Source organism: Oenanthe melanoleuca, chromosome 4A (genome assembly GCF_029582105.1).
Source record: "Oenanthe melanoleuca isolate GR-GAL-2019-014 chromosome 4A, OMel1.0, whole genome shotgun sequence".
NCBI lineage: Eukaryota > Metazoa > Chordata > Aves > Passeriformes > Muscicapidae > Oenanthe > Oenanthe melanoleuca.
This window is the reverse complement of record NC_079338.1, coordinates 2,804,830-2,829,316: the sequence shown is the minus strand read 5'-3', so window position 1 is coordinate 2,829,316 and position 24,487 is coordinate 2,804,830. Positions and strand designations below refer to the sequence as shown.

At 46.0% G+C, this 24,487-nt stretch overlaps 1 protein-coding gene across 3 annotated transcripts in view; it reads right to left on the bottom strand.

The window, feature by feature from the left end:
* Positions 1-18,823, bottom strand: part of CAPN6 (calpain 6) — a 51,753-nt gene extending 32,930 nt beyond the window's left edge. Inside the window, exons 1-3 of one of the 3 annotated variants that reach the window (XM_056491494.1) lie at positions 18,578-18,823; positions 12,512-12,598; positions 11,545-11,717 (exon numbers count right to left, since the gene is read on the bottom strand). In XM_056491494.1, the coding sequence (XP_056347469.1) occupies positions 11,545-11,709 (165 nt within the window). In that variant the 5' untranslated portion in view covers positions 11,710-11,717; positions 12,512-12,598; positions 18,578-18,823. Of the gene's footprint in view, positions 1-11,544; positions 11,718-12,511; positions 12,599-14,787; positions 14,870-18,577 lie in introns of those variants that run through there. The other 2 variants (XM_056491496.1, XM_056491495.1) reach the window with 2 other exon arrangements.
* Between the last annotated feature and the right edge of the window lie 5,664 nt (positions 18,824-24,487).

Genomic DNA, 24,487 nt, shown 5'->3' with positions numbered 1-24,487 from the left:
ACATTTAATTCTTTTGGAAGACTACATCAATGAACTAACAATTACTGTAAGAAGACTTATGCTAGCTGGGGATATGATCCTCAGGCTTTTTGTTTTACAGCCTCAAAATAAATTTTACCATGTCATTCTTACCATCACCACATTGCCTCAGGACAAACAGAAACTGTTTGAGAAAGCAATTTTCATCTAATGACAACTGAACCGACTAAATAAAACCTGACATTTTGAATTTTAAAGAAACATCCAGAGCCTTGGAGTTGTGCTGTTTGTGTTCTAGAAATGACATTGAGGTCGTTTAATTTTTTTTTTTTTTCTTTAGAGGAAAAAAACACAACAACATAAGAAAGCCTTCATCCAGTCTGAGGGAGGGAAATACAAACTGCAAACTGTGCCAAGAGAGAAGATGACAAAATATTGGCATCTGGAGAGCTGTCTGCTTGGCAAGCATGCATGTCATTTACAAATGTTTGCTTTCAATTATATTCCTGGAAGATTTGGGTGAATAATACCACTGAGCAAGTTGCTACTTTCCAAATGCTGCCACTTCATCCTATGGAATAAAGGGTGGCCACTGTGGGGGTTTTGCTTCCTGTCACGACTAAAACCAAAGAATTTTCTGATGTGACATCAGCAAATTGATGTCACATGGTGTTCACTCAGTCACCAGGCTGGACTGGAGAGGTCAGACCTGGAGGCTTTATAATTCCTTGCTCATCTCTTCTCCGTCTAAACAACATTTTCCAGGCAAAATAAAAATAAAAGGATGGAATTCATAGAATAAGGGTGAGCAACAGCTTGGTTCTGGGAACATTTTGGCAATTCCAAGAAGAAACATGTCACAACTTCCCCAGCTGAAAACATTAAGGACAAAATATTATGGGAGGAATGTTTTATCCAGTCAGAAACCAAGATGGAAACATGCCAAACAATGTTTTATGATGCCTCCCATACTCAGCCTTTTGGGGGACAGATAAGGTGACAAAAAGAGCACAGTGAGATTCCCAAAGCTTTGAAAGGAACCAAAAACCCTGATAGTAATATTGAGGTGTACCAGCATAAATCACTGGTGGGAATAAAAGTGATTAAACTATGTTTATAAGTTTCTATTGTTTAGAAAAGGACACTTTATTAAAATAACATCCCCAAGAGAACAAAACAGTCTCAATAAAGCTTCTTAAATTAAACACTCATCTCAAAAAACAGTGAGGCCCTCCTCAGTTCTGGAGCACTGTGTGCTCCCATATTTTCATTTTGCAAATTGACACACAAGATCTCTTCAGGGAGAAGCACACTGCAGAGCTGGGCATCTCCAGCCTGCTGCAGAAAGGTGAGGAGAGACACAAAATCCTAGGACAATGCAGAATTCCTGATCCTGTTTCTGGTGGATCTTCACAGCCTCAGAAATGGAGCCCATCTGAATGAAATTTTACCATTTTCTCAGGGCACACTGCACTCACCTCAGCCTGGATGTGGCCAGCAGACCCTGGCCTGGGGAAATGGGACCTGGACAAGGTCAAATGGACACAACCCTCAAGAGTGGAATCCCAGTCCCTGCCAGCAATAACTGCTGGGAGAGACTCAGGGAATTAAGAGATCCCTCCCTGTTTGTTTGGCTGTGTCAGAGGAGCCCTGGGGGCTCACACACAGCTCTGCTGCACTTCCTGCCTCCAGGAAGTAAACAGCTGGGAAAGAAAGTGCTTAACAACATGTCTGCAACAACCCTTTGTGTCTGGTGACTGCTCAGTCCTGTTGCTTCTCCTTGGACCATTCTGTTTCCCATCACTACTTGCAGTAAAAAAAAAAAATATATTTGCCCTATAAAGCTACCCCTATTCAAATTCTACAGCACAGATTCCAGGGCTCTGCCTACCTTCCAAATGCCACAGATTTGCCCTGGGTTGACTGATGGGAGGGATAAGGATTTGACAGGAAGGTCTCACAGATAAGTATGTGTAACAGAAAGATTTTTGAATATAGAATCCAAAGAAGAAATAGAAATGATAGCAAGTTTTGATATAGAATAAAAGAATTGCTAAGCCAGTCTTCCTGGATAACTAAGAAGCTAAAGGATAAAATGAGTTGGAAGACGTTTTTATGACTTAGAGTAAAAGAAAAATTTACCTCAAGCAAAAGATGTTTTTATCAAGCAGAAAGGTTTTCACAAGTAAACAAAAATGCCATGTTGCAAGTAGAAAGAAAGGTCTCAAAATTCCCCACTGCAAGAAAACTGCAAAATAACTTCGAGCTTAAACTGTAACATACTAACTTTTGTGATTGGAAATTAGTAACATGAATATGGTAATGTGTCTTGGGCTGCAATACAGGATGTGCCAGAAATGTGGATTCTGTCCCCATCTGCTGCAGCCGGGTGGGGCAGTGACCCTGATCTCCTGGCACACATTATCTGCTCATGGGCCATCTTTAAACCAGCTGGGCAATCATCTTTATCTTTCCCACAGCCCATCCTCCCTCCAGGAGATATCTCCTGTTCATGGCCAGTGAGTCCCAGGGCATGACTGATAAAATTCCATCATCCCACTGGGAGATGCTCCAGCCAGGGGAGGAGCCAAGCCTTTCCTACCCAGATAAAAACTGACATTTTGGACACCAAGGCACCTTCTTTCCACTGGATTCCAGAGGAAAGCCAGACCTTTCACATCATCCCTGCATCTTCAGAGGAAACTGCACCTTCTCCAGGAGCACTGCTCCAGCTGAACCACATCTGCCCCTGCAGGAGGATGCAGCCACCATTGAATGGGACTGTGCCAACACCCTGACTGACTGACGGGTGTCAGCTTGGATTCTGACTCTGGCAGGGTTTGGGATTGTTCTGTGTAATACTGCATTTCTATTTTAATTTTCCTAGTAAAGAACTGTTATTCCTAATTCCCATATCTTTTCCTGAGATCCCCTTAATTTCAAAATTATAATAATTTGGAGGGAGGGGGTTTACATTCTCCATTTCAAAGAGAAGCTTCTGCCTTTATTGGCAGACACCTGTCCTTCAAACCAGGACATAATGTTAGTAGTTAGGATAGGCTATGGGTAATAGTAAAGGTGTAGATTGGTTGTCATGTATTATGATGTTCTGCAAAGAAAAGTATCCAATACACTGCAACCAGAACTAGAGTTGGCTTCAGACAGGCTGGTCTGATGCTGATGCTGACTGCTGTGGGCTTGGCTCTTGTCACCCACAACCCATGAATTGCTGGATGCTCTGGATACAATAAACAGCATTTTAAAGAGCCACCTGAAGTCCCACATCCCTGTTTTGGCTCTTCCAGGTGACAAAGTGCAAAGCACTGCTCCACCCTTCAGCATCCTGCCCATGTCATGTACACACATCCATGTGCATATATCCATTTAAACACAGCCCTGCCTGCCTGCTCTGGGTTCATACCCTCACATCCCACCAGCCAGGCTTTATTTCTGGGTTAGAAATTGGGCTGGTCTCATCACAGACAGAAATGCTGTTGCATATGAATCAGGATTTCAGCTTGCTGGGGATTTACATTGGTGAAATTGGTAATTGTATGTGAAGTTTATATTGTTTAATTTAAAATTCTCTTAGGAAAAATGCAATCCAATATGAAACATTTGCTGTTAACAGGATTTTCTCAGGGTCCAATGCCCATCAGATTTCCAGAGACAAGCCTGTTAATTATTACTTTGAGGCTTTGGTGACAAAGGTTACTTTGGAATAATAATAGGCCAAACCTGCAGACAAAGTCAACACAGGTTTTCAGTCTGGTGATAGCAGAACACCTGCAGCAGCTGAGGCAGGGCTTGCAGCAGAGATGTCAGCCACTGAGAAAGGATCAGAGTCATGAACATGAATTATCACAGTAACCATGGCCTGGGCATTTCAACCCTCCCTCCCCTTTTCCTGGGATCAACATAACATTTTCTCAAGTGATTATTGTGTATTTTTACTGTATTCAACAAAATATGTCTTGTGGCAGCTGTCTCTTCTGCTGTAGCAATAAAGGCCTTCCCTTTGCACTACAGGTTGGCCCCATAAAAGATTAGCTAACAAACATAAATAATAATATCAGCCTGGAGCACAGGAGACTCCTTTGGAGTCTCCCTGGTTCCTCAGGAGGCTGCTCTCAGATGTTGTGAGCTGTCAAGCACAAAAATCTTCCTGTTTGGTTCTTCCTTTTCCATCCAGCTATGAAAAAAAAAACAAAAAAACAAAACAAAAAACCAAAACCAAATGAACCTCCCAGTTGTGAAACACACAAACACACTCCCAAAAAAAAGCCACCTTTGCTATTTCTCAGCCAAGAAAGGGCAATGGACTGTAGGAAACAGCTGCCTGGAGCTCCCTACCTTCACCTGCCAGGGTGGTAGAAGGTGTCACATTTTCTTTTCAGAATATCTTAAGTGAAAAAAAAATAAAACAACCCAACCTCAAAACCTTAGGAGAAAATAATAATGGGAGAAGGGAAAAACCAAAATAAAGCCCACAATGTTTTCAGTGAATTGTTTGGCTGGACACCATCAGAACATGTTGTTCCAAGTACCTTAAAACACCAACAAGGGAAAGCTCTTTAGAGCTGAAAAATGTTTCCTTGCCTCAAAGAAAAAAATCCAAGAAATATTTCAGCTATATTAGCATATTTGGGGAAAAGTTACAACATTAAAATTAAAACCAAAAAGTAATTGAAATCAGTATTTTCCCCAAAAAAAAAAATTCCACTATTTGTCCCCTCCATTTTTACAAAATTGTGTGCTTCTCAAAAAGATTAATTACCTTGAACAGCTGGGACTATTTTTAGCACCAAAATAATTACAGGATCATATTAGGGTAGCACAAATAATGGCAATGTTATTCTATCATGATGTGCTCTATGGGAACTTCCATTCTTGGTTGGTAAAATGAGAATTCCAGTTCATTTTTTGATCTCTGTAGATCAATGCATCCTATATGTATTTGAGTTAATCCAAATTAGAACTCTTATTTGGATTACATTTAGATTTCAACATCCCCTCCAAAATCCTGGCTGCTAAGCGCTTTAGAAAGTTTTGAATTTCAGTGAATTCCCCTGTATCTCATGCACCAAATCACAATTTACCTCCTCTGCCTCATCACTCCAGGGCAAAACCAGGTGGTCACATCTCACTTGAAAATGACAGTACATTTCCAGCTGCTGGTGAAAATTATCCAAATCAACAGATTTCACTAAATAAAACAAGAAAGCAGATTCTGAACCCAGCTGATCCAGAACTGCAGCCATACAGGAAGGGTAAGACTTGTTTTGACCTGGATTTGAAAGACCTTGCCTTCTACTTTTGGACACCTCCTCCTAGGAGCCCAATTCCAGGGATCTTTGTAAATCCCACATTTCCAGCCTGTGGATCACCAGGATGCAAGAACAGCCACAGAGGCACAGAAGATCACTCACTCCACCAAATCTACCCTCATTTCTCCAGCAGCACTGACAGAACCAGAGGAGACAGTCTCAAGCTGCACCAAGGGAAAATTAGGTTGGATATTAGGAAAAATGTTTTCACAGAAAGAGTGATAAAGTACTGGAATGATCTGCCCAGGAGGTGGTGGAGTCACCATCCCTGGATGTGTTTAAAACAGACTGGATGTGGCTCTCAGTGCCATGGGTTAGTTCAGGTGTTGGGGCTGGGTTGGACTCCATGATCTTGAAGGTCTCTTTTCAACCTAGTGCTGTGAATTCTGTGAATTAAACAAATAAAGCTCCCGAGGCAGATTTTTAGTCGCTCGCACAAAAACCCCCAAGGTTCAGAAGCCAAGTGCCAGCACTAATTTCACCCTTAAAGAAGCAGAACACGACGAAGCCCTGCCCAGCCCGGCATCTCAGAGGAGAGCCAGCTCATTGTTCTACCCTAACGCGCACCCATCACCCCTCCCCTCCCCTCCCAGCTCAAAATTAATTCTAACAACGTGAAGACAATTCGACTTAATTGCAGCTGCATCATCTCCTGCAGGATCTCGCTGCCAATCCCGCCGTCTGAATGTGCGGTTGCCAAGGCAACGGGTGCGAAGAGGATGCTTTTGTGCTGCCACTTGCATCCTCGGGAGCCGTGCCAGGCTCGGAGCTCCCGCAGCTGGGGCGGGTTTAACACCTTCCTCCCCGGGAGCCGCCTGTCCTTCCTGCCATGGGCAGCCCTTGGCCAGCAGCTCCTCCTGCTCTGCAGAGGGACACCTGCAGGGCAGGGACAGATGGCTGCAGCTCAGTGCTCAGTGCTGGAACAACTCCCCTCAGACTGTTTGCACGAGGTTTGGGGTACGTGATTTGTCCTTAATGAGGTAGGAAAAGATTCTTCACCATCATTTAGGAATTATTTTCTTCTGGTGGTTTCCCAATCTGCCTGTTGTTGTCCCCTCACCCACCCTCTCTACACTAACTGCATCATGTCTGGAGGACTACATGGTCCCTGCCTCCACAATTTTAACTAAAAAGCATGATTAATGTGCACAGAAACCTCCCCCTCGATCTGTGATTATCTTCCAGGGCAGACTGCTTCCCAGAGTTTAGCTCTTAATAGCTTTCCTGTTTCTTTAAGATGAAGAGTTTAAACTCAGGTCAGAGCTTACTTTGCCTATGACCTTTTATACTACTTCTGAGTCTGCAAGGCTTAAGCCCTTCTATAAAAATTAAGGTGCACTGCAATCATTATCTTTATAGACACATACATGCAGTTAACAAAGAAATATCTGACTTTAAACTTTCCCACATCTGAAGATTACAAGCTAAATATGCTTTTAATGGCAAGGAAAACTATTTGCAACAACAGCAAACAGCCTCCCTGCTAGTGCACTTACAGCACACAAAAGTGCCTGCTGAAATGATCACCTGTGTCATCTAGGAGCTCCTAAAATCCTCCAGCTGCCCTGTACAGCTGCACTCATGGAGGGAATGTCTGAAAGTCACACACTGAAGGATGCTGGACTGTCTGTGGAGTTAGAGATCCATGGTGTTGAGATCCAGGATGTGACAGACACAAGGAAAAGAAGCCAGTTCAGGATTGATTCCATCTTAGTGCAAAGCTGAGTCTTTACTGCTACAAACAGATCCCAGAGAAGCACAGCAAACAAGCAAACCACAAGACACTGGCTCACACAGCCTCCAACCTGAAACCACCTCTGTGTCCCCAGCTGTGCTTGAGGCATGTGAAAGGATTTGTGAGCTCACTCAAAGCTCAGCAGAAGCCCAGCAGCTCTTTGAAATACATTTCCTCACCTCCCAGATGTCACCTGTGCCGCTATTTCCAGTGCAAACACAAATGTCACAGCACACAGAGCTTTACCTACACTAGAACAAAAGTCAATAACCAAAAGCAGGGAAATGTGGGAATTCTGGGATAGGCAGGGAAACAGAAGCCTAAACTTCAGCTGTTTCAGTACATGTAGCCTTTGCAGAATAAGTAATTTTTTCAGGAAAGCAATAATTATATCGTGCAAAGCTTTAGGGGTGAGGAGGAGAAATGGGGAGGGACCCCCATGCTGATTAAGCAAGAGGATTGCTGTTGCTCTAAATATTAAAAAAAAAAGTTGCTGAAGAAATTAAAAAGGCATATTCTGGTGTGAAAAAGTGATCATTAAACCATGAGCCACACTCCAGAAGGGAGCATGAAGAGGGGATCTGGCAAACCAGGTAAATGTCACTGTTCAGGGGGGCTGTTACAACCCCATCACTGTCACACACAAGGCAGCAAAGCAGCTGCTCTGAGAGGAGTGCACATCACTGCCAGGCCAGCTGATGGCATTCCCCTTTAATATCCACTCTCCTCCAGCTCTGCATTCCCCCCAGGCCCCATCCTGGCAGAAATCCCAGGGTGTGATGAGCTGTCACTCCACTCTACACACTGCCCCCACACTGCTCTTGCAGTGGTCATGCAACTACTCAAAGCTTGACACAGTGCCAGGACACCTCCCTCTCCTGCAGGCACCATTGGGCTCCACACGAGTCCCAAACATAAGCAGATGTCTCTGGTCTTGTTCAAACTGGAAAACAGGGTCAGGCTGCAGTGACACAGCTACAGAGGAGCCAGGAATTAAATGATGAAGAACATTGTACTGAGGGACATTTAACCCAGGTGTGCTTACACCTGACAGCCAAGTCTTCCATGACCCTCATTCCATGAAATTTATGACCACTGGGTTACTGTTGAATATTCTGGAGGACACTGAGACCACAAGTCTTGTCACTGTGGAATAAAGAACATTAATGCAAAATCTGTAAAGCTCACCCAGACTAAGTGCCCACACAAGAATTTGCCCCAAGCTTCCTCTGCCTTCCAAATGAAAGCAAAATCTGAAACAGGTAACAAGGTAGGGGAGGGTTTAGGGTTTAAATCAGCACTTGTAAATAGGAAGATGTTTCAGCTCCTGAGCCAATGGATCCTTTTCCACCAGTTAGAAGCAAACAAAAGCTGGTGCTGCCTCCAGTAAACACATGAAGGTGCAGAAGTCAGAGCTCCTGAATTCTCTGGCACCTCAGCCCTGGATAAATCACCAACCTGCTCACCCCACACACCCCAGTTTGGGAAGTGGGGAGACACTTGTTCTGTTTATTCTTATCTCCTGGATTTTTCACTTACATAGTGATAATCACCCCTGAGAATGCTGGAAAACTGGTGAGAAGAGTGAGAATGGGGCCCATGGCATGCAGTGTTTCTAGGAAAAAGGGCACTGTGCTGTGCAGACACAACTCTCCACCTCCAGCCAGGTATTTGACCTTTGGAGTTAATGGGAATGTAATCAGAGCAGTGTTCCTCTGTGGGCTGGCACACAAGAGGGTTTCTTGGGAAGCAGATCAGCAGCCCTGTCTCACGGTGTCTTTCTGTGCTGTTTTCCTGGACACAAAGCAGCTGTGTCTCCACAGAACATCAGGGTGCAATCACAGCCCTCTCACAAAGAGAAGATGCAGATGAAAGCAGAATCAGGGCTTATAAAACACAGGGTCAAGCAAGGAAACCAGGAAAGCACATGATAAGAGTCTCATTCTGTAGGATCAGACTATTTTCCTCTGTGAATGACTGAAGAACACTGTTTGTCTCTGAGGCAAGCTTAGCCACCCTTTCCTCACATGCCTGCCTGCCCTGCTTGGGGGATCACTGCTGTTTGTTTAACACTGACAAAGATGTTCTTGAGATTCCATCCTTTTGGAGGGGTCAATGAAAAAGTTCACACAAACCCGAGGTTTCTTTAAAAATAAGACAGACAAAGTATCCATTCAGCAGTGAGAGTCATTCCTGGGTATTTTCAGCCCATGCTGAGCAGGACCACCACACAGAGGCAGTGTTAACCAGGACAGGTGCCAAGGACATCCCAGAGACAGGGGGCCAGAGGCTTCTCCTGCCTCTTGGCAGGACACAGCTGCCCCAGCCCCACTTCAGCCTGGCAGAGGGGGAAAACTCCAGGGAAATCACAGCAAAAGAGCAGGATGGGCTCTGATGCTAATATCAGTGGCAGAAAGAATGTCCACTAACCAGAGGGAATATTTCTTACTCTTTTCCCAAAAAACAGCAGGTTTTCCCCACGGAGAATCTCTCCAGGAGGCTTTCTGAATGAGCTGAAGGGCTCTGGAAGATGCTGCACCTTTGAAATGGTCATGCTCAGCTCAGTTGTTATTTCACAGGTTTATCTCAGCGGAGCTGGGGTATTGGCAGAGCCCAATGTTCTGAAACACCAGCAAAGGATTCACATACCAGAGGAGGTTTAGATTAGATATAATGAGAAATTTCTTTACCAAAAGGGTTGTCAAGCACTGGAACTGACTGCCATGGGAAGTGGTTTTTACAAACCTGGTGCTAGGGACATAGCTCAGTACTGGACTCAGCAGTGTCAGGGTAAGGGTTGGACTCCAAGATCTAGAAGTCTTTTTCAACCTAAAAGCCTTTTTCAGCCTAAAAAGATTCTCTGGTTCTGTGCTGTTGGCATCAACACTAGAGTTCACTCTCTGAACTTCTGGCTGGCAGAGGCCAGGGACTGGTGGGATATGGTTCAACATCTCAGGGGTGTCAGGTCAATCTGTGTGTGGTTTTATTAGAAATTATAATAAAATTAATGTAAATAGAACATTAATTAATATGTGAGGTTTCCTACATTAACATCATGTTTAATGGGTAATAGTTGAATGCAAAGCTAATCACTGACCTACAATTAAACTTCAAACCACTGACCACCACCTTGAACAAACTCATATGCACAAGAATGGCCCAAAATGGCATCCTTGGCTGGAGTTTAGCTCTTGCTTTACATCTCTTACAAAGAACAAACACTCTTCCTGACCTCACTGTGACTAGTTGCACAGTATTTCCTCTTCTAGGAGAGGATGAAAAACTCCAATAAACAGGAAAGTGCTCAGAAATAAAAATAAATCCACAGAGTTTGGAATGTCTTTTTTTTCTTTCTCAAATTCACTATCCCCATTCTTTAGTCTCATATCTTGCTTGGAAAACCAAAATGAGAAGCAGGAAAGCAACCTTTGGACTGCTCACTAAAATTCCAGTAGAGGAGCTGCTGTGAGAAATGAGCACCACCAGGAAAGAAGAAGAAGCAAAAAAGAGAAGCAGCCTCAGGCCATCCTGGCAAAGAGAGTCCAGCCTTGGTCAGCCTCATCTGTTGTCCCTTATCACAGAGGACACAGAACAGCACCAGCTGCATATGAAGGGCATCACATTGGGATTGTGTTTTCTAAGGAAAGACACCCAAGTCTGTGCTTCCAGAAGATTAACTCTAATCCCAAAAGTGGTCACAGTGAAGTAAAGGAGAGACTCATCATGCTTAAGGGCGAAAATACTGCCTGCATCTGGCTAGAGGCTTCCACTTGTCACAGTAAGAGAACAGATGACACTGATGGAAAGCCAGACTGGGAATGGGTTTGTGTTCTTCTGAACTGTTTGCTTATGGCTGTGAACTGATTTAAAAATACATGTGAAGCATAAAACCTCAGAGTAACAGACCCTAAACACAGGTAGTACTAATGATTTAAAGTGCCTGCTGCATTAGTCACAATTCAAAGCAAATATTTGTTTTCCTGTTAAGCCAGTAAAAGTGGCAAATAGACACAGGCATTCTTGGTTGCTTACAGATAATAGCTGTTCATTTGGCACAGAAAATCACTGGTGGGTAATTGAGGTTTTACACAAGTCAGAGGCAAAATCCACTGTGAACTCAGCACAGCCATGCAGAGACCAGAGCTGGCATCAACCAATAGAGGAAAACTCTCCACTGTGTCTGGGTTGTTGGCATCAGCACCAGAATTCACCCTCTGCATTTCTGGTTGGCAGAGACCAGGGGCTGGTGGGATATGGTTCAACATCTCAGGGGTGTCAGGTCAATCTGTGCATGGTTTTATGAGAAATTATAATAAAATTTATATAAATAGAACATTAAGAACATTAATCTATGTAAACACAACTTGCTGCTAAGGATTCACCAGACACAAACTGAAACAGGTGAGGGGGAGGGTGGCAAGTCACAACAGAACAAAGCTTTGCTCAGACACCTCTTGGTGGAAGTGTCTCTGCTGGAGGAATGAAAACACATCCAGCCATTACCTTTGGCCTCTTCCATTCCACTTTCCCTTTTGCTGCTGGGTCGTAGTAAAGGGATTCATCTGAGGCTGGAAACTCAGGATCCTCAAAGAGCTGGCCCTGCTGGAGGCACTGCCCCTTCAGCTCCTGGTACTTCTGGTCTTGGAAGAGCTGCACTGATGAAGACATCTTCCTGTCTAGATAAAATCAATATTGGACAAACTATGAAGGCTCTGAAAGTCCATAGCTGATACCAGTCCCTGGCCTTTAACAAGAGAGCATGTAACTTGTTCTAAATGAGGTGACTGATTTATTTAAAATAAAACAAAAACAACCCAGATTATAAATCAGATTATGTTACAGGATAGGAAAATAAAAACCCAAGGAGATCTTGTAGATAAAGATCATATTTTTGTCTGAACAGAATTTTTATCAGGACTGAGCCCAAGCCAGGCATAAACCCAACATTTGTCTAACTGATTGGAAAGGTAGCAGAGTGAGGCTTGGCTCTCAGTCTGTATCATGTGTGAAGGGCTGGGCCATCTTTCTGTCCTCATTCTTCTTCTGGCCACTAAAGCTTGAATTATCTACTCCAAATCTTATGCCTAAAAAAACCAAAACCAGATTTCCACATTTCTCCATCTTAATTAAAGTGACAATACTTTGGGCTTGTACTGTTGTCTTTGAACTTTATGTTACATTTCAGGGAACTGAATTCCCAGAAGGAGAATATACTTGCAAATAATTGATGAGAACTAAAAGTATTTTAAAAAGCACAGCAACAACAAAAAAAAAAACCCCAAACAATGTGTTCTCAGACCTAAATTCCCAGAATCCTGACAATCAAACTTGGCAATTTTATGGTCGCACCCACATAGCTCAACTTTAAAACATTTTACAAATGAGAAATCAGGCTAGTTTGAAATTTGGAGGACATGAGGGATGTTACCTCTGCTTGAAGAGAGGGAGTGGTGAGAGAATCTGAACTTACCCTGTTTGGAAAGGTCTTGTGTGTCAGTTCCTCTCCTCTTCCTTCTGGACACAGGTTGGAATTAGAGATGTATCTCCCCTTCCTTGCCTACAGCAATAAAGACAAGTGCAGGTTGAATTAACCAACATCCTGCTCTGGAGCATGGCACCACATCATCCTGGCTGTGTCCAGCTGCAGGGAGCTCAGCTGCTGCTCCTTGAGCCACCTGCAGCACAAACTGGATGAGATTCCACAAATCTGCAGGAAACTAAAGCCAGCTCTTGCAGGTGTGCAAGTGAGCACAGCAGGAGAAATACAGAAGAGGAACACTTGGAAATGTCAAATTTATTGTGGTCTTTATTCTTGTGAGTGAAAGCTGTTTGTGGATGCCCCATCCCTGGAAGTGTCCAAAGACAGGTTGGATGGGGCTTGGAGCAACCTGGGATAGTGGAAGGTGTCCCTGCCCATGGCAGGGAGTGGGACTGGATGTGCATTAAGATCAAAACCATTTTGTGATTCTATTCCTTTCTGGTTACTTATCTCTCTCAAAAAAAAGTCTCACTTGGCAGGTGGCCTCTCAAGTCAAGGCAAATAGATTTGCTTCCCCCCACAAGCCAGTTCTTCAAATTCAAGTGTAGAACAACTTGTCAATTTTACAGACGTACCTCAGGGATCACAACAAAATAGTCTGACTAATTTGGGTGGGATATAGATTATTTCATGATAACTGGCATTCTTGATCATTAAAAATTCCCCATGAACTATCTAACATTCTAAACCAAGGCTATTTGTTTTCTAAAATAGCCCCTGGGTGATGAGTTTTCTGTCACTGCCTAATTCACTGAGATAGGTCTTTCATGATCTCATTCCCCTGCCCTTTCTCCCCACCTATCTGCCAGACAGGAATGTGAGTCCTTCCAGGATTAGAACTTCATTCCACAACAGCCTGGAATGTCTGTGGCAGTGCACAGAAGGTGGTGATAAAACACTGTCTGCCTCACCCTGTGCTCAACAAGGGAAACACCAATAAGAAGGAGGATTCTCCTGCCAGTCTCTTATCCTGCCCCTCTCCAGGCTCCCTGTGACAGCTGCAGTGTGTTTGAGGGGCTCAGGCTCCCAGGGCTGCTCATCCTGGCTGCTGAATGTTTCACCCCACCCAGGAGGCACTGAGCTCAAGTCCCATCACCATCTGGAGAACCAGGAGGATTCCACTCTCACAGGAACCTAGAGCTGCCCATTTTAAACTCAGTAAAAATACCTCATTCTCATTGGAAAGCCCTCCATCCAGAATGTCAGTGCAGTTTCTATACAACAGCCTGGTGGTTTGAGCTCTGAGGATGGAGGAGCACAGCTGAGCCCACCTCTCCTGGGGTGTTCACCCACCAGGACAGACCTGCCTCCATTTCAAGGTTTATTTTTGAAGCAGCTCCCAGTTTTTCACCTTCAGTTGATCACTGAAGCTCCCAAACTAAGAATGACACTTCCTCCTCCAGCTGGGGCACACAGCAGCACAACATCCCCTGCTCCACAACCCCAGCTTTACCCTGGCTCACTGGCACTCCAACCTTGCAGTGCTGAGGCAGCTGTTCTGCCAGGGCTCCCTGCTCTGCCATGTGATACAGAATGAGCTCTGCACACTGGAGTGAAGAAACACAGTCCTAAAAATACTGCACCCCACCTCATAGACACTCTGCTGCTCCACAGAGAGAAGGGACCACTCTGAGGGAGGGACAGAGGAGAAAAGAATAGGGAAAAAAAAACCCTGAAGAGCTCTACAGGTCACCCAATCCCCCATGGTATCAGCAGAAGTACAGGAGGTCTCACATCACTGAGCTTTCAACCTCCCAGCTTTTAAGTCTTTCTTGGCCCCTCTGTTTTTCCAAAGTTTCCCATCCTTATTAGAAAAAGAGTTTCAGTAGAAGAGTGAACTGGAGCTGGTGCAGAGTCCCCTCTTCAGCCTGACCATGGAACAGTCTCAGTTTTACTTACAGTTTATACTCAGAGATGATTCCTCTGCTGGAGCCAGAGCACAGCTAAATCACATTCAGCACTGAGCAAATACCAGCAGCCATAAATTAAAGGGACATTCCCTTGAAATCCAGGTCTTCACCAGAGCATTAGGATAAGCTTTCAATGTTAAACTATGCAACACTGTTTCTTTACATTGACATTTCCCTGTCTTAACCTTCCTGTCCCCCAGATGCTACACAGGAGATCCACAACAAACAGCACTGTCCAGAGGAGGTGTGTGAGGAATAACTACACCCTCCTTAAATTCATGCAATAAATACACAAACCTGCACAGAATTCATCTGCTCTCATCCCAGATTTGTTGCTCTATGTAACCAAGTGACATGCAGGGTAGAAGCTCATACAGAGCAGCTACTGCAGCTGTTAAGCTGAGCCATCCCTCCCACTCCCATCCCAGCCCGAGGGTCAGGGACAGCAGGGCTGGGTTTTTCCTGACCAAGCCCAGCCTTTCAGCCCCAGAGGCCAAGCAGCTGCAGAGGGCCCTCGGTGCCAGTTGAAACTCCTCTGCAAGGAGGAGGCTTGGTGTGTTGTAATGCATAAATTCTGTCACACTTTGCTGTTCCAGCTGCAGGGCTCCAAGGAATTTCCATGCACAGCACCAGGACTAAAAGGGCAAAGAGCATTTCCAGGCAGGATTTAAGGCTACAGTGGGCCACAGCTTTGAAAATAAAACTGCTTCTTCCAGAGTGGATCCTGAGTTCAGGCCCACATTCCTGCTGGTTCAGGAGCCCCTCTCTGGGAAGGATGGAGGGATGCCAGAAATGATGCACACAGCATATTCCATGCTCTGGGGTAGCCTCCCACACTGAGAGAGCTGGGGTGCCTCAGCCTGGAGAAGGCTCCAGGGAAACCTTAGAGCAGCCTTTCATTTCCTAAAGGGACTTTATAAAAAATAGGGAGAGCGACTTTTCACATGGGCAGACATAGGACAAGGGGTTTTAAATTGAAAGAAGGGAGGTTTAGATTAGGATTCCAGGAAGAAATTCTTTCCTGAGAACTGGCACAGATTGCCCAAAGCTGTGGACTCCCATCCCAGGAGTGTTCAAGGCCAGGTTGGATTGGACTTTGAGCAGCCTGGAACAGTGGAAGATATCCCTGCCCAGGGTGGTGGAATGAGATGAGCTTTCCAACCCAAACCATTCTGTTATTGCATGAATCCAGTTTGAAGATTACAGCCACCCACACCTGGTTCTCAGGTTTCTCTTTTGTGCCTGTCTTGACAACTCACAAAAACCTCCCAGCTCCAAACTCTGCCCCTTCAACACTGACTCCTCAGCAAACCTCAAAGCCACTGTTTGGACTACAAGAGCAAAACAGGGACTCAAGTATTTCACTGTTTGCAAACATAGTTTTGTATTTTCCCAAACATCTCTGTCTCCATAGTTTGCTTCAGAACAATCAAACCAGTGAGTGCCTCCAAAAAAGCAGCCCTGCAGCCAAAAGCTTTCAATTACTCTGAGCTGGTTTTCTGTAAAACTAATTAAAGGAACTTCCAGAGCTCCAGCTGGAATAGGTTAATGCTCCTTCTTGCTGTGCAGAGTGATCACAGGTCCTTACAATGCAATGACTTTGCAAATCTGTATTAAGAGTGCAGGGGAACTTAAAGTAGCTGAAAATCTTTCACTTCATAAACACTGTGGTTTCACAATCTTGGCTGTTCAGCTGCTACTGCTGCAGCAGGAGCATCTCTTCTGGAGAAATTTACTCATTCAAATTCTTTAAACAGCTCAAGGCATTAACTGGGAGGCTTTATGCTGGACTAGATCTCCTCACCTTCTCTGCATAAGCCAATAAAAATCTATAAAGTCAGTGTAAAATCCATGTTGTGTGGATGTGCAATTGCATTAGTAAGAATATATTCAATTTGGATCAAATTTGCTGCACAGGATAATTTAATGCACCCTGTCCAGTATTAATGACCATGATCCAGGGTTCTCAGTAGTTTTGGATGGCAGTGCTCTCCTTGAATGAGTGAAACACCAAGTTTATTGTGTGCTCTGGGAAGACCATGATTGTGCAGCATTAGCCCTTCTTTCATCCAGTATTTGGATTTTCCAACAAAATAAGGTTAGTTTGACTATTTTATGGCCTCTGTAACTGAGAACTTGCATAGGAATGTAAAGGTTTCTCTGTTAGCTCAGCTCAAGAATTACCTGTGGAAAGGAGACACAAGCATTTGGTTTCTTGCAGAAACAGGATGGTGCCAACCTTGTTCTGCTGTGCAGTTTTGGCACACTTCAAATCAAGACTGGAAACCACATATTTTCATCTGGGAGTATCTGCCTGTATCCTATCACTACTGAGCAGGAATGTGGGGGAGAGTAACTGGACATCAGGAGACAACCTGTTTGCTTCCACAGACAGCACCATGGCCTGGCACAACCATCAGAATATAAACCAAAGCTTTTCTACCATAAAATTAATTACAACATAAAATTAATTACAACTGCAACAGCACAGTGCTTAACCAGGCTTTGCTTCAGGCCTCACTGGGATAGGAGAGGTTCTGTGGCACTGCAGAGGTGGGTGCTGGGTCAGGACCAAGCCTGACATTTCCTAATCCCAGGAGTGGAGCAGGAGCTCTCCCAAGAATCTGCCACTGATTTTCACAGATTGTTTTCTCTCCAACTCTCCATCTCACCAGTTCCTGGTGAGATAAAGTGCAAACCCATTCTGACCCTTCAGGATGGGAGTACTGAAGCAAACAGCTGCTGAGAAAAGCTGTCCTTGCAGGTGACAGTGCCCAAAGGGGAACAACTGCATCTGGCACGAGCAGAAACACCCCAGATTTGTAGGGCTGATGGGCAGGGGTGTGTGGGATCTTTTCAGCTTGAGAACTGAGTGAAATCTATATACACCTGTGATGGTTCAGCACTACAATGCTGATTTCATAGTCAAAACCACTCAAAGTCCTGGCAGAACACACTCTGAGAGGATAATCTCTGGCTGGACTCCTTCTCTGCTCTCATTGCCTTTCCCATGAAAGTTTATCCCCGAGTATTTGCTGTGAAACACTTTTAACTACTCTCTCTCTCCCCTCAGGCAAGGGCAAAGATTTAAAAAGCAATGGGATTAGCAGCAGAGCAGACTTTTGCCTCCACCTGATTTCCAGGTGAAACCTTCAACAAAATCCTGAAATTCTTGAAGATCATTACAAGCAGAGACAAAACCTGTGGCTCCTTTCAGGATTTTCCAAAGTGCACAGGTGTCTTCATGTTTCTAGAAACCTTGTCCTTCAGTGGCTTCCAGCATAGCCTCAAAATCACAGACACTTTCAGTTAACATCAGAGAGGTACAATTCCAGTTAGATTTTTTTAAAGTCATTTAGTGCAGTAGATATCAATTTTTACAATTAACATTAATCCAGTCAAGTGATCTATAAAAAGCTCTAAAGAAAATGCAAACAGCATTGTCACTTGATTCACTCAAGCCAAGGTTTTGTGCTGAAACCACAGGAAACAGCTTTCTTCAGAATTCCAGTACCTCTCCATTCTGCCTTTTCATAAAAGTTAGTTTGAAAAAAGAGATTGCAAATTAATCAGTAACTCCTTATCAGGCCACTCCATTATTTTATATATCCACTTACCAATTATTTTAGATACAGCACAAAAATCTCTCCTTCACAAGAACAATGAAAACAAGTTAAAAAAACCCCCTTGAATTTCACAGTGAAAGAATCCACAGTGAGAACAGACAATATTTTGGAAGATGAGAAACAGGATGGCAAATGGAATTATAAGAGATCAAATCACACTTTATCAGTCTGGCCCCTTTTTTGGGATAACTGTAAAGGATGCCTGTAGAGAGAAGAGTAGAGTAGAACTGGTTATTCCAGAAGAAAGGAGAGCACTCATGCTTTGGCAATAAATCCTGCAATAAAGTTTAGCTCAGAGTTAGCACAGAGCTGTGACTTTCTAAGTTCTAAGAGAACTATATATTAAACAAAGTCAAGTAATCCAAAGCATTTTCTCACTGTGTTGGCTCATGATGGCTCACACAGAGTTTTCTTTCCTGCTGACAAAGGTGTTAATCAGTAAACACCAGTCAGGCACTCACCTGGCTGGGGTCACACGCTGCTCAGGGCACATCCAGCTCCAAAGTGGCTCCTGCAAACACTGATCCTTCAGCTTCTTAACCTGGAATTCTCTGGGCTGTACCAAGATCACATCTCCAGGGGGTGAGTGTTGGGATAACTCTGCCGGGGATGTCCCAGGGACACCAGGAAAGCTCTGAGCTGACCCACAGTGCAGAGCCTCGTGTGCTCCTGACTCCAAACTCTCAGCTGTGGCTGTGGCTGGAACTGTGAATGAACTCTTGAAGAAGGAGATAAGGCCAGGCTGTTTGGCAAGAGTTGCAGGGTTTGTTTGGATTTTTTTTTTTTTTTTTTTTTTTTTGGTAGGGAAAACAACAGATTAATGTGCACCGTGAAAGAAAAAAAAAAGAAGTTACATTCCTTATTAGGCTGCACAGCACTCATTCTTCTCTCCCTGTCCTAGTAAAGGAATTGGTATCACTTTATGGGGTTAACAAAGTTTAGTACCCAGAAAATAATACATTTCTCTGTGCTGTGGCAAAATAAAAAGCAGGACACAAAGAAATTCTCGACAAGAAATGATTTTGGGAAAACAAGCTACTCTCCTTACTTTGCTCAGCCTCAATTTCCTTTTGGGCAAATCCTAAACATCTGGGTTAATATGACTTGAATTTTTTCTGATTTGAGGACTATAACACCTTTATTTTGCCATTATGTGGCTTTTATTTGTATTTTAGCAAATGTAGTCCCATTTTTGAACAAGCACCATTTCAAAATGCATTACAAAATTTCATCTCTACCATAGTTTTATATATTCTCCCCAGTTTTCCTCCTCCATTTAATCCTCATTTTAGCATAACTGGTCTAAGTTTACAAATAGATTCATTCCTTCTCCTCAACATTATTACTGAGAAAATCTCCTAGAGGAGATTGGATCTCAGGGGATGAGTTACATCCACAAAATACTCTGAAGATGATTAAGAAGTATCACAAATTTCTGCACTGCAAGGTTCACCGCAGGACTATTTGCTCTTTTACCCCAATTCCTTTTGAAGGCATGAAATTGGTACTGAAAGTCCCTGGAAGTTGCCACTACAGTTTTACTATTTCATGAGTAAAAAAGCCTTACATACTAAAGCCATGTGTTTCCAATTCCTGATTGAGTAAGTAGCCCAGAGTTTAAATCATAATAAAAAGCTGATGCCTGTATATTACACACACACTGTGATTCATGTGCACAGCTGAGGGAAGAAGATGAAAACCTCCACAAGAGCACAACAAAATTCCACTCTGTGAGCTGATAATAATATTCACAGCTTATAAGATGTGTTCTTGCAGTAGCTGCCTTTGCTTTGATCCAGTGCAGAACAAAACCACGAGAACTTTTTGATGTGAGTAGTGTAATCCAAGAACTGGACAGGATTTGTCTGGGCTGAGGAGGAGCTCTTGCTGGAAGTCTTGTCAGAAACAGAAATTCCTTTGGACAGGCAGTAAGATGAGCCACATGGATGACAAGTAATGGAAAAAAAAAAAAAAAAAAAAAAAAAAAAAAAAGCCTGGAAAAGAAATCTCACTTATTGTGAACCGTTTAGCCTTACATCATCATACCTGAAATCCTTGAATGAGCCCTGAAGCCTTTTGCTTCCTTGCTGGATGTGTCCCCTCCTCTGGATGGTTTCCATCCATGACTGTGCTGCATCTCCTGAGCCCCCAATTTCCTCACTGCTCTCCTGCACAGCCTGAGCAGTGCCCCACCACACTCTCCCCTGCTCCAGACTTGCTGCTTTCCAAAGCTGGCTCCTCCTGCAGCCTCAGCAGAGGCAGAGCCCAGAGCCAGCCTGTTTTGTAAGCAACACCAGAATGCAAACCCCCAGAACTTGCTCCTTCACAAGGTCTTCCATACCCCACATCTGTTCAGCACCTTGAGCTCAGAGCCCATTCACACCTTCAGAAATTCCTGCCCATCACCTTGCACACACACTCCTCTGCCAGGTTCTGGTGTACCACCAGAGATATGTTCATCTATTATTCACTTCATTTCATGGGGCAATTTCTTAATAAAACATGAGGTGGTTTCCAGCAGAGATTCAGCTTAAATCCTACATGTTTACTCTACTCTTTCTAATTTAAGCAGTTTGAACAAAGAAGAGCCCAAGAGGCAGAGTCTGAAAAACAAGCAAGATTCACTGAAAACTTCCAGAGCTGTGAATCCAGTTGTGCCTGATTTTGCTCAACAACAGCATTTTGAACCTGGATCACTCATCCTTCACATTGTGGAATTTTGATAACAGGTTCCTTCCTACTTTCTCCCAAAGCACAAATGACAGGTTGGAGTAAGGGATCAGTCCCAGGCTGATGGTTTGCTAGCACTGAACCTTCTTGAATTAAAGGAAAACAATCCCCAAAACAGAAGGCACAGAAGGGCTGAGCTTTGGTCCTGTCTAGAGCTGTCACAGAAGCTGAAGGGTACAGAGCAGGCTTTATCCCCAGCTACCTTAACTACAAACAGGAGAAAAACTTGTAAACAGGCAAGGCAGCACTGCCATCTCTCAGGTTCCCTGGAGCAGCAGGGTTTGAAGCAGGTTTTGTTTGGAGTTATTTTTCAGGCAGGCTGGTCAAGAGTGGAAGGAGGAGCAGGGGAACACTCCTGTGAGGGAACGGCCCTAGGATTTATTCCGCTGTAGGACACGCACAAAAATCCATCCTCCCTCCCTCCTGTGAGCCCGGGAGGGGGGAACGAGCCCGGTGGCCTCGAGGTGGCGACATCAGCCAGGGATGCGAGGGTGGGAAAGGGAAGGAAAGGTTGGGAAAAGCAAGGGATGGGTGGGAAAGGCAAGGGATGGGAGGGAAAAGCAAGGGATGGGAGGGAAAAGCAAGGGATGGGTGGCAAAGGCAAGGGAGATGTGGGAAAGGCAAGGGATGGGAAAGGCAAGGGAGAGGTGGGAAAGGCAAGGGATGGGTGGGAAAGGCAAGGGAGATGTGGGAAAGGCAAGGGATGGGAAAGGCAAGGGAGAGGTGGGAAAGCCAAAGACAGGTGGGAAAGGTGAGGGATGGGAAAGGCAAGGACAGAGGTAGGAAAGGCCAGGGAGAGGTGGGAAGGCAAGGGACGAGTGGGAAAGACAAGAATGGGGCAGAAAAGACAAAGCAAGGCAAGGGAGGGTCAGCAAGGCAAAGCAAGAGGGGTGTGGGGAAGGCAAGGCAAGGCGTGGCAAGGGAGGGGTGGGCAAGGCAAGACGAGGGAAGGGTTGGAAAGGCAAGGGAAGGGAGGAGTAGCTGAGGTGTGGTAGCTCCCTTGCCTTGCCCTGCATATTCCTCACTTGCTTAGCATTTCCTTGCCTTGCCTTCCCTTGTACTCTTGCCTTCCTTTGCCAAGCCCTGCCTTGCCCTCCCCTTGCCTTGGCTCCCTCTCCTTTGCCTTTCCTGGCCCTCCTGATGTGCCAGTGGGAGCTCCCCGAGGGCCCTTGGGGCCAGGAAGGGTCACTGAGGGTTCCCAGGTGAGGGAAGGGGTGGAATCACTGGGATATAGTGACTGTGGGGCTATGATAGCAGCTCTAGGAGTGGAGCTGGAATCATTGTAGGGCCGGGAGACGAATGGCTGGAACTGGAGTCAAATCGTGAGGCTGGGGTTGGAATGTGTGCTCCAGAGCTGGAGAGGAAACCTCAGAGAGCTGCAGCCAAAGAGATCCTGCCGTGAGAACCAGGAGGAGTTTCACCTGGCTGTGGTGGAAGTGGAGATGGGGAGTTGGAGCTGAAACAGCAGAACTGACAGAATAAAGCACTTGGGGCTGGAGCTGAAATCACTGTCGGGATGGTAGAGTGACTGTTGGGATGGGATAGGGACTGCTGGGATATGATGGGGACTGTCAGGATGGGATAGGGACTGTCAGGATGGGATAGGGACTATCAGGATGGGATGGGGACTGTCAGGATGGGATGGGGACTGTCAGGATGGGATGGGGACTGTCAGGATGGGATAGGGACTGTCAGGATGGGATGGGGACTGTCAGGATGGGATAGGGACTATCAGGATGGGATGGGGACTATCAGGATGGGATGGGGACTGTCAGGATGGGATGGGGACTGTCAGGATGGGATAGGGACTGTCAGGATGGGATAGGGACTATCAGGATATGATGGGGACTGTCAGGATGGGATAGGGACTATCAGGATGGGATGGGGACTGTCGGGATGCCATAGGGATTGTTGGGATGTAGTTGGCACTATTGGGATGCCATAGGGACAGTTCGGATGCCATAGCGACTGTCGGGCTGTGATGGGGACAGTCGGGATGTGATAGGGATTGTTGGAATGCAATGGGCACTGTAGGGATGCCATAGGGACTGTCGGGATGGGATAGAGACTGTTGAGAGGCCATAGGGATTGTCGAGATGGGATAACGACTTTTGGGTTCTGTGGGGATAGGATAGGAACTGTCGGGACGTGATGGGGACTATCAAGATGCCATAGGAACTGTCAGGATGCCACAGGAACTGTCGGGATGTGATGGGGACTGTCGGGATGCCACAGGAACTGTCGGGATGCGATGGGGATCCGCCCGGGCAGTCGCGGCCCGGCCCCTCAGCCCGGCTGTCCTGAGGCGCAGGCCACACGGCCGCCGCTTCGGGACCCGGCGGAACAACGGCCCCGCTACCGCAGCCGCGACAGGTGCTGTTGGGGCCCGGGAAGGGCCGGCGGGGGCTCTCCGGTGTTTGCCGGGCGGGCAGCGGGCAGCGGGCGGGCCCGAGCCCGGAGCGGCGGCAGCGGGAGCGGGGCGTGAGGGGACGGCGGGGAGCGGGAGCGGGAGCGGAGCGGGAGGGGACAGCGGGGAGCGGAGCGGAGCGGAGCGGGGCGGGGCGGGGCGGGCAGCGCGCTAGGATTGGCTGCGCTGGCCGGGCCGGGGTATAAATAGCGTGCGCGGGAGGCCTGGCATGCAGTGTGAGGTGCGGTGTTTGCTGTGCGGGTGTTAGTGCGAGCTGTGTCAGGGCCCTCACAGCTGCCCGGGACCGGACCGGACCGGACCGGACCGAACCGAACCTCTGCGGCTGCTGGGCCGTGCCCTCGGGCGGGCAGCGTCCCGGGGCGCTGTCGGTGCTCGGCCCGGCCCCGTCGGTGCCCGCTGTGCCCCGTGAGGGGAGGCTGGGGCGGAGCCTGTGGGGAGAAAGTTGTCCCCGAATGAGGGGCGGGTGGGATACGGCCGTGTGGGGATCTGGAGATGGAAGTAACGTTAAAAATATAGGCAGTAAATATTCTGTTACTATGTTGCTTTTGTGTTCTACTAATACTTTGCGTTACAGTATTTTTATTCTCTTATTAGATTGATGGCATTTATTGAATAAAGGTTGTAGGAATGGGTCCACAGGGGATAAAGCCTTGGAGCTGGAGCCAGACCCAAACCCACATGGAACTGAGATAAATCCCACAGGGAAGGGGATGGAACAAGACCCAAACCCACGTGGAGCTGAGATAAATTCCATGGAGAAGGAGATGGAGCCAGACCCAAACCCATGTGGAGCTGAGATAAATCCCACAGGGAAGGGGATGGAGCCAGACCCAAACCCATGTGGAGCTGAGATAAATCCCACAGGGAAGGGGATGGAGCCAGACCCAAACCCATGTGGAGCTGAGATAAATCCCACAGGGAAGGGGATGGAGCCAGACCCAAACCCATGTGGAGCTGAGATAAATCCCACAGGGAAGGGGATGGAGCCAGACCCAAACCCATGTGGAGCTGAGATAAATCCCACAGGGAAGGGGATGGAGCCAGACCCAAACCCATGTGGAGCCGAGATAAATCCCACAGGGAAGGGGATGGAGCTGCAGGAGCTCCCCAGGGCTGGAATCTCAGGGAGGTTCTGAACCAGCCCAAGGGCACATTTTGGGATGGAGAACCTGGGGCTCAGTGGCTGTTCCCTGCCCCTGTTGCCAGCTGGGGT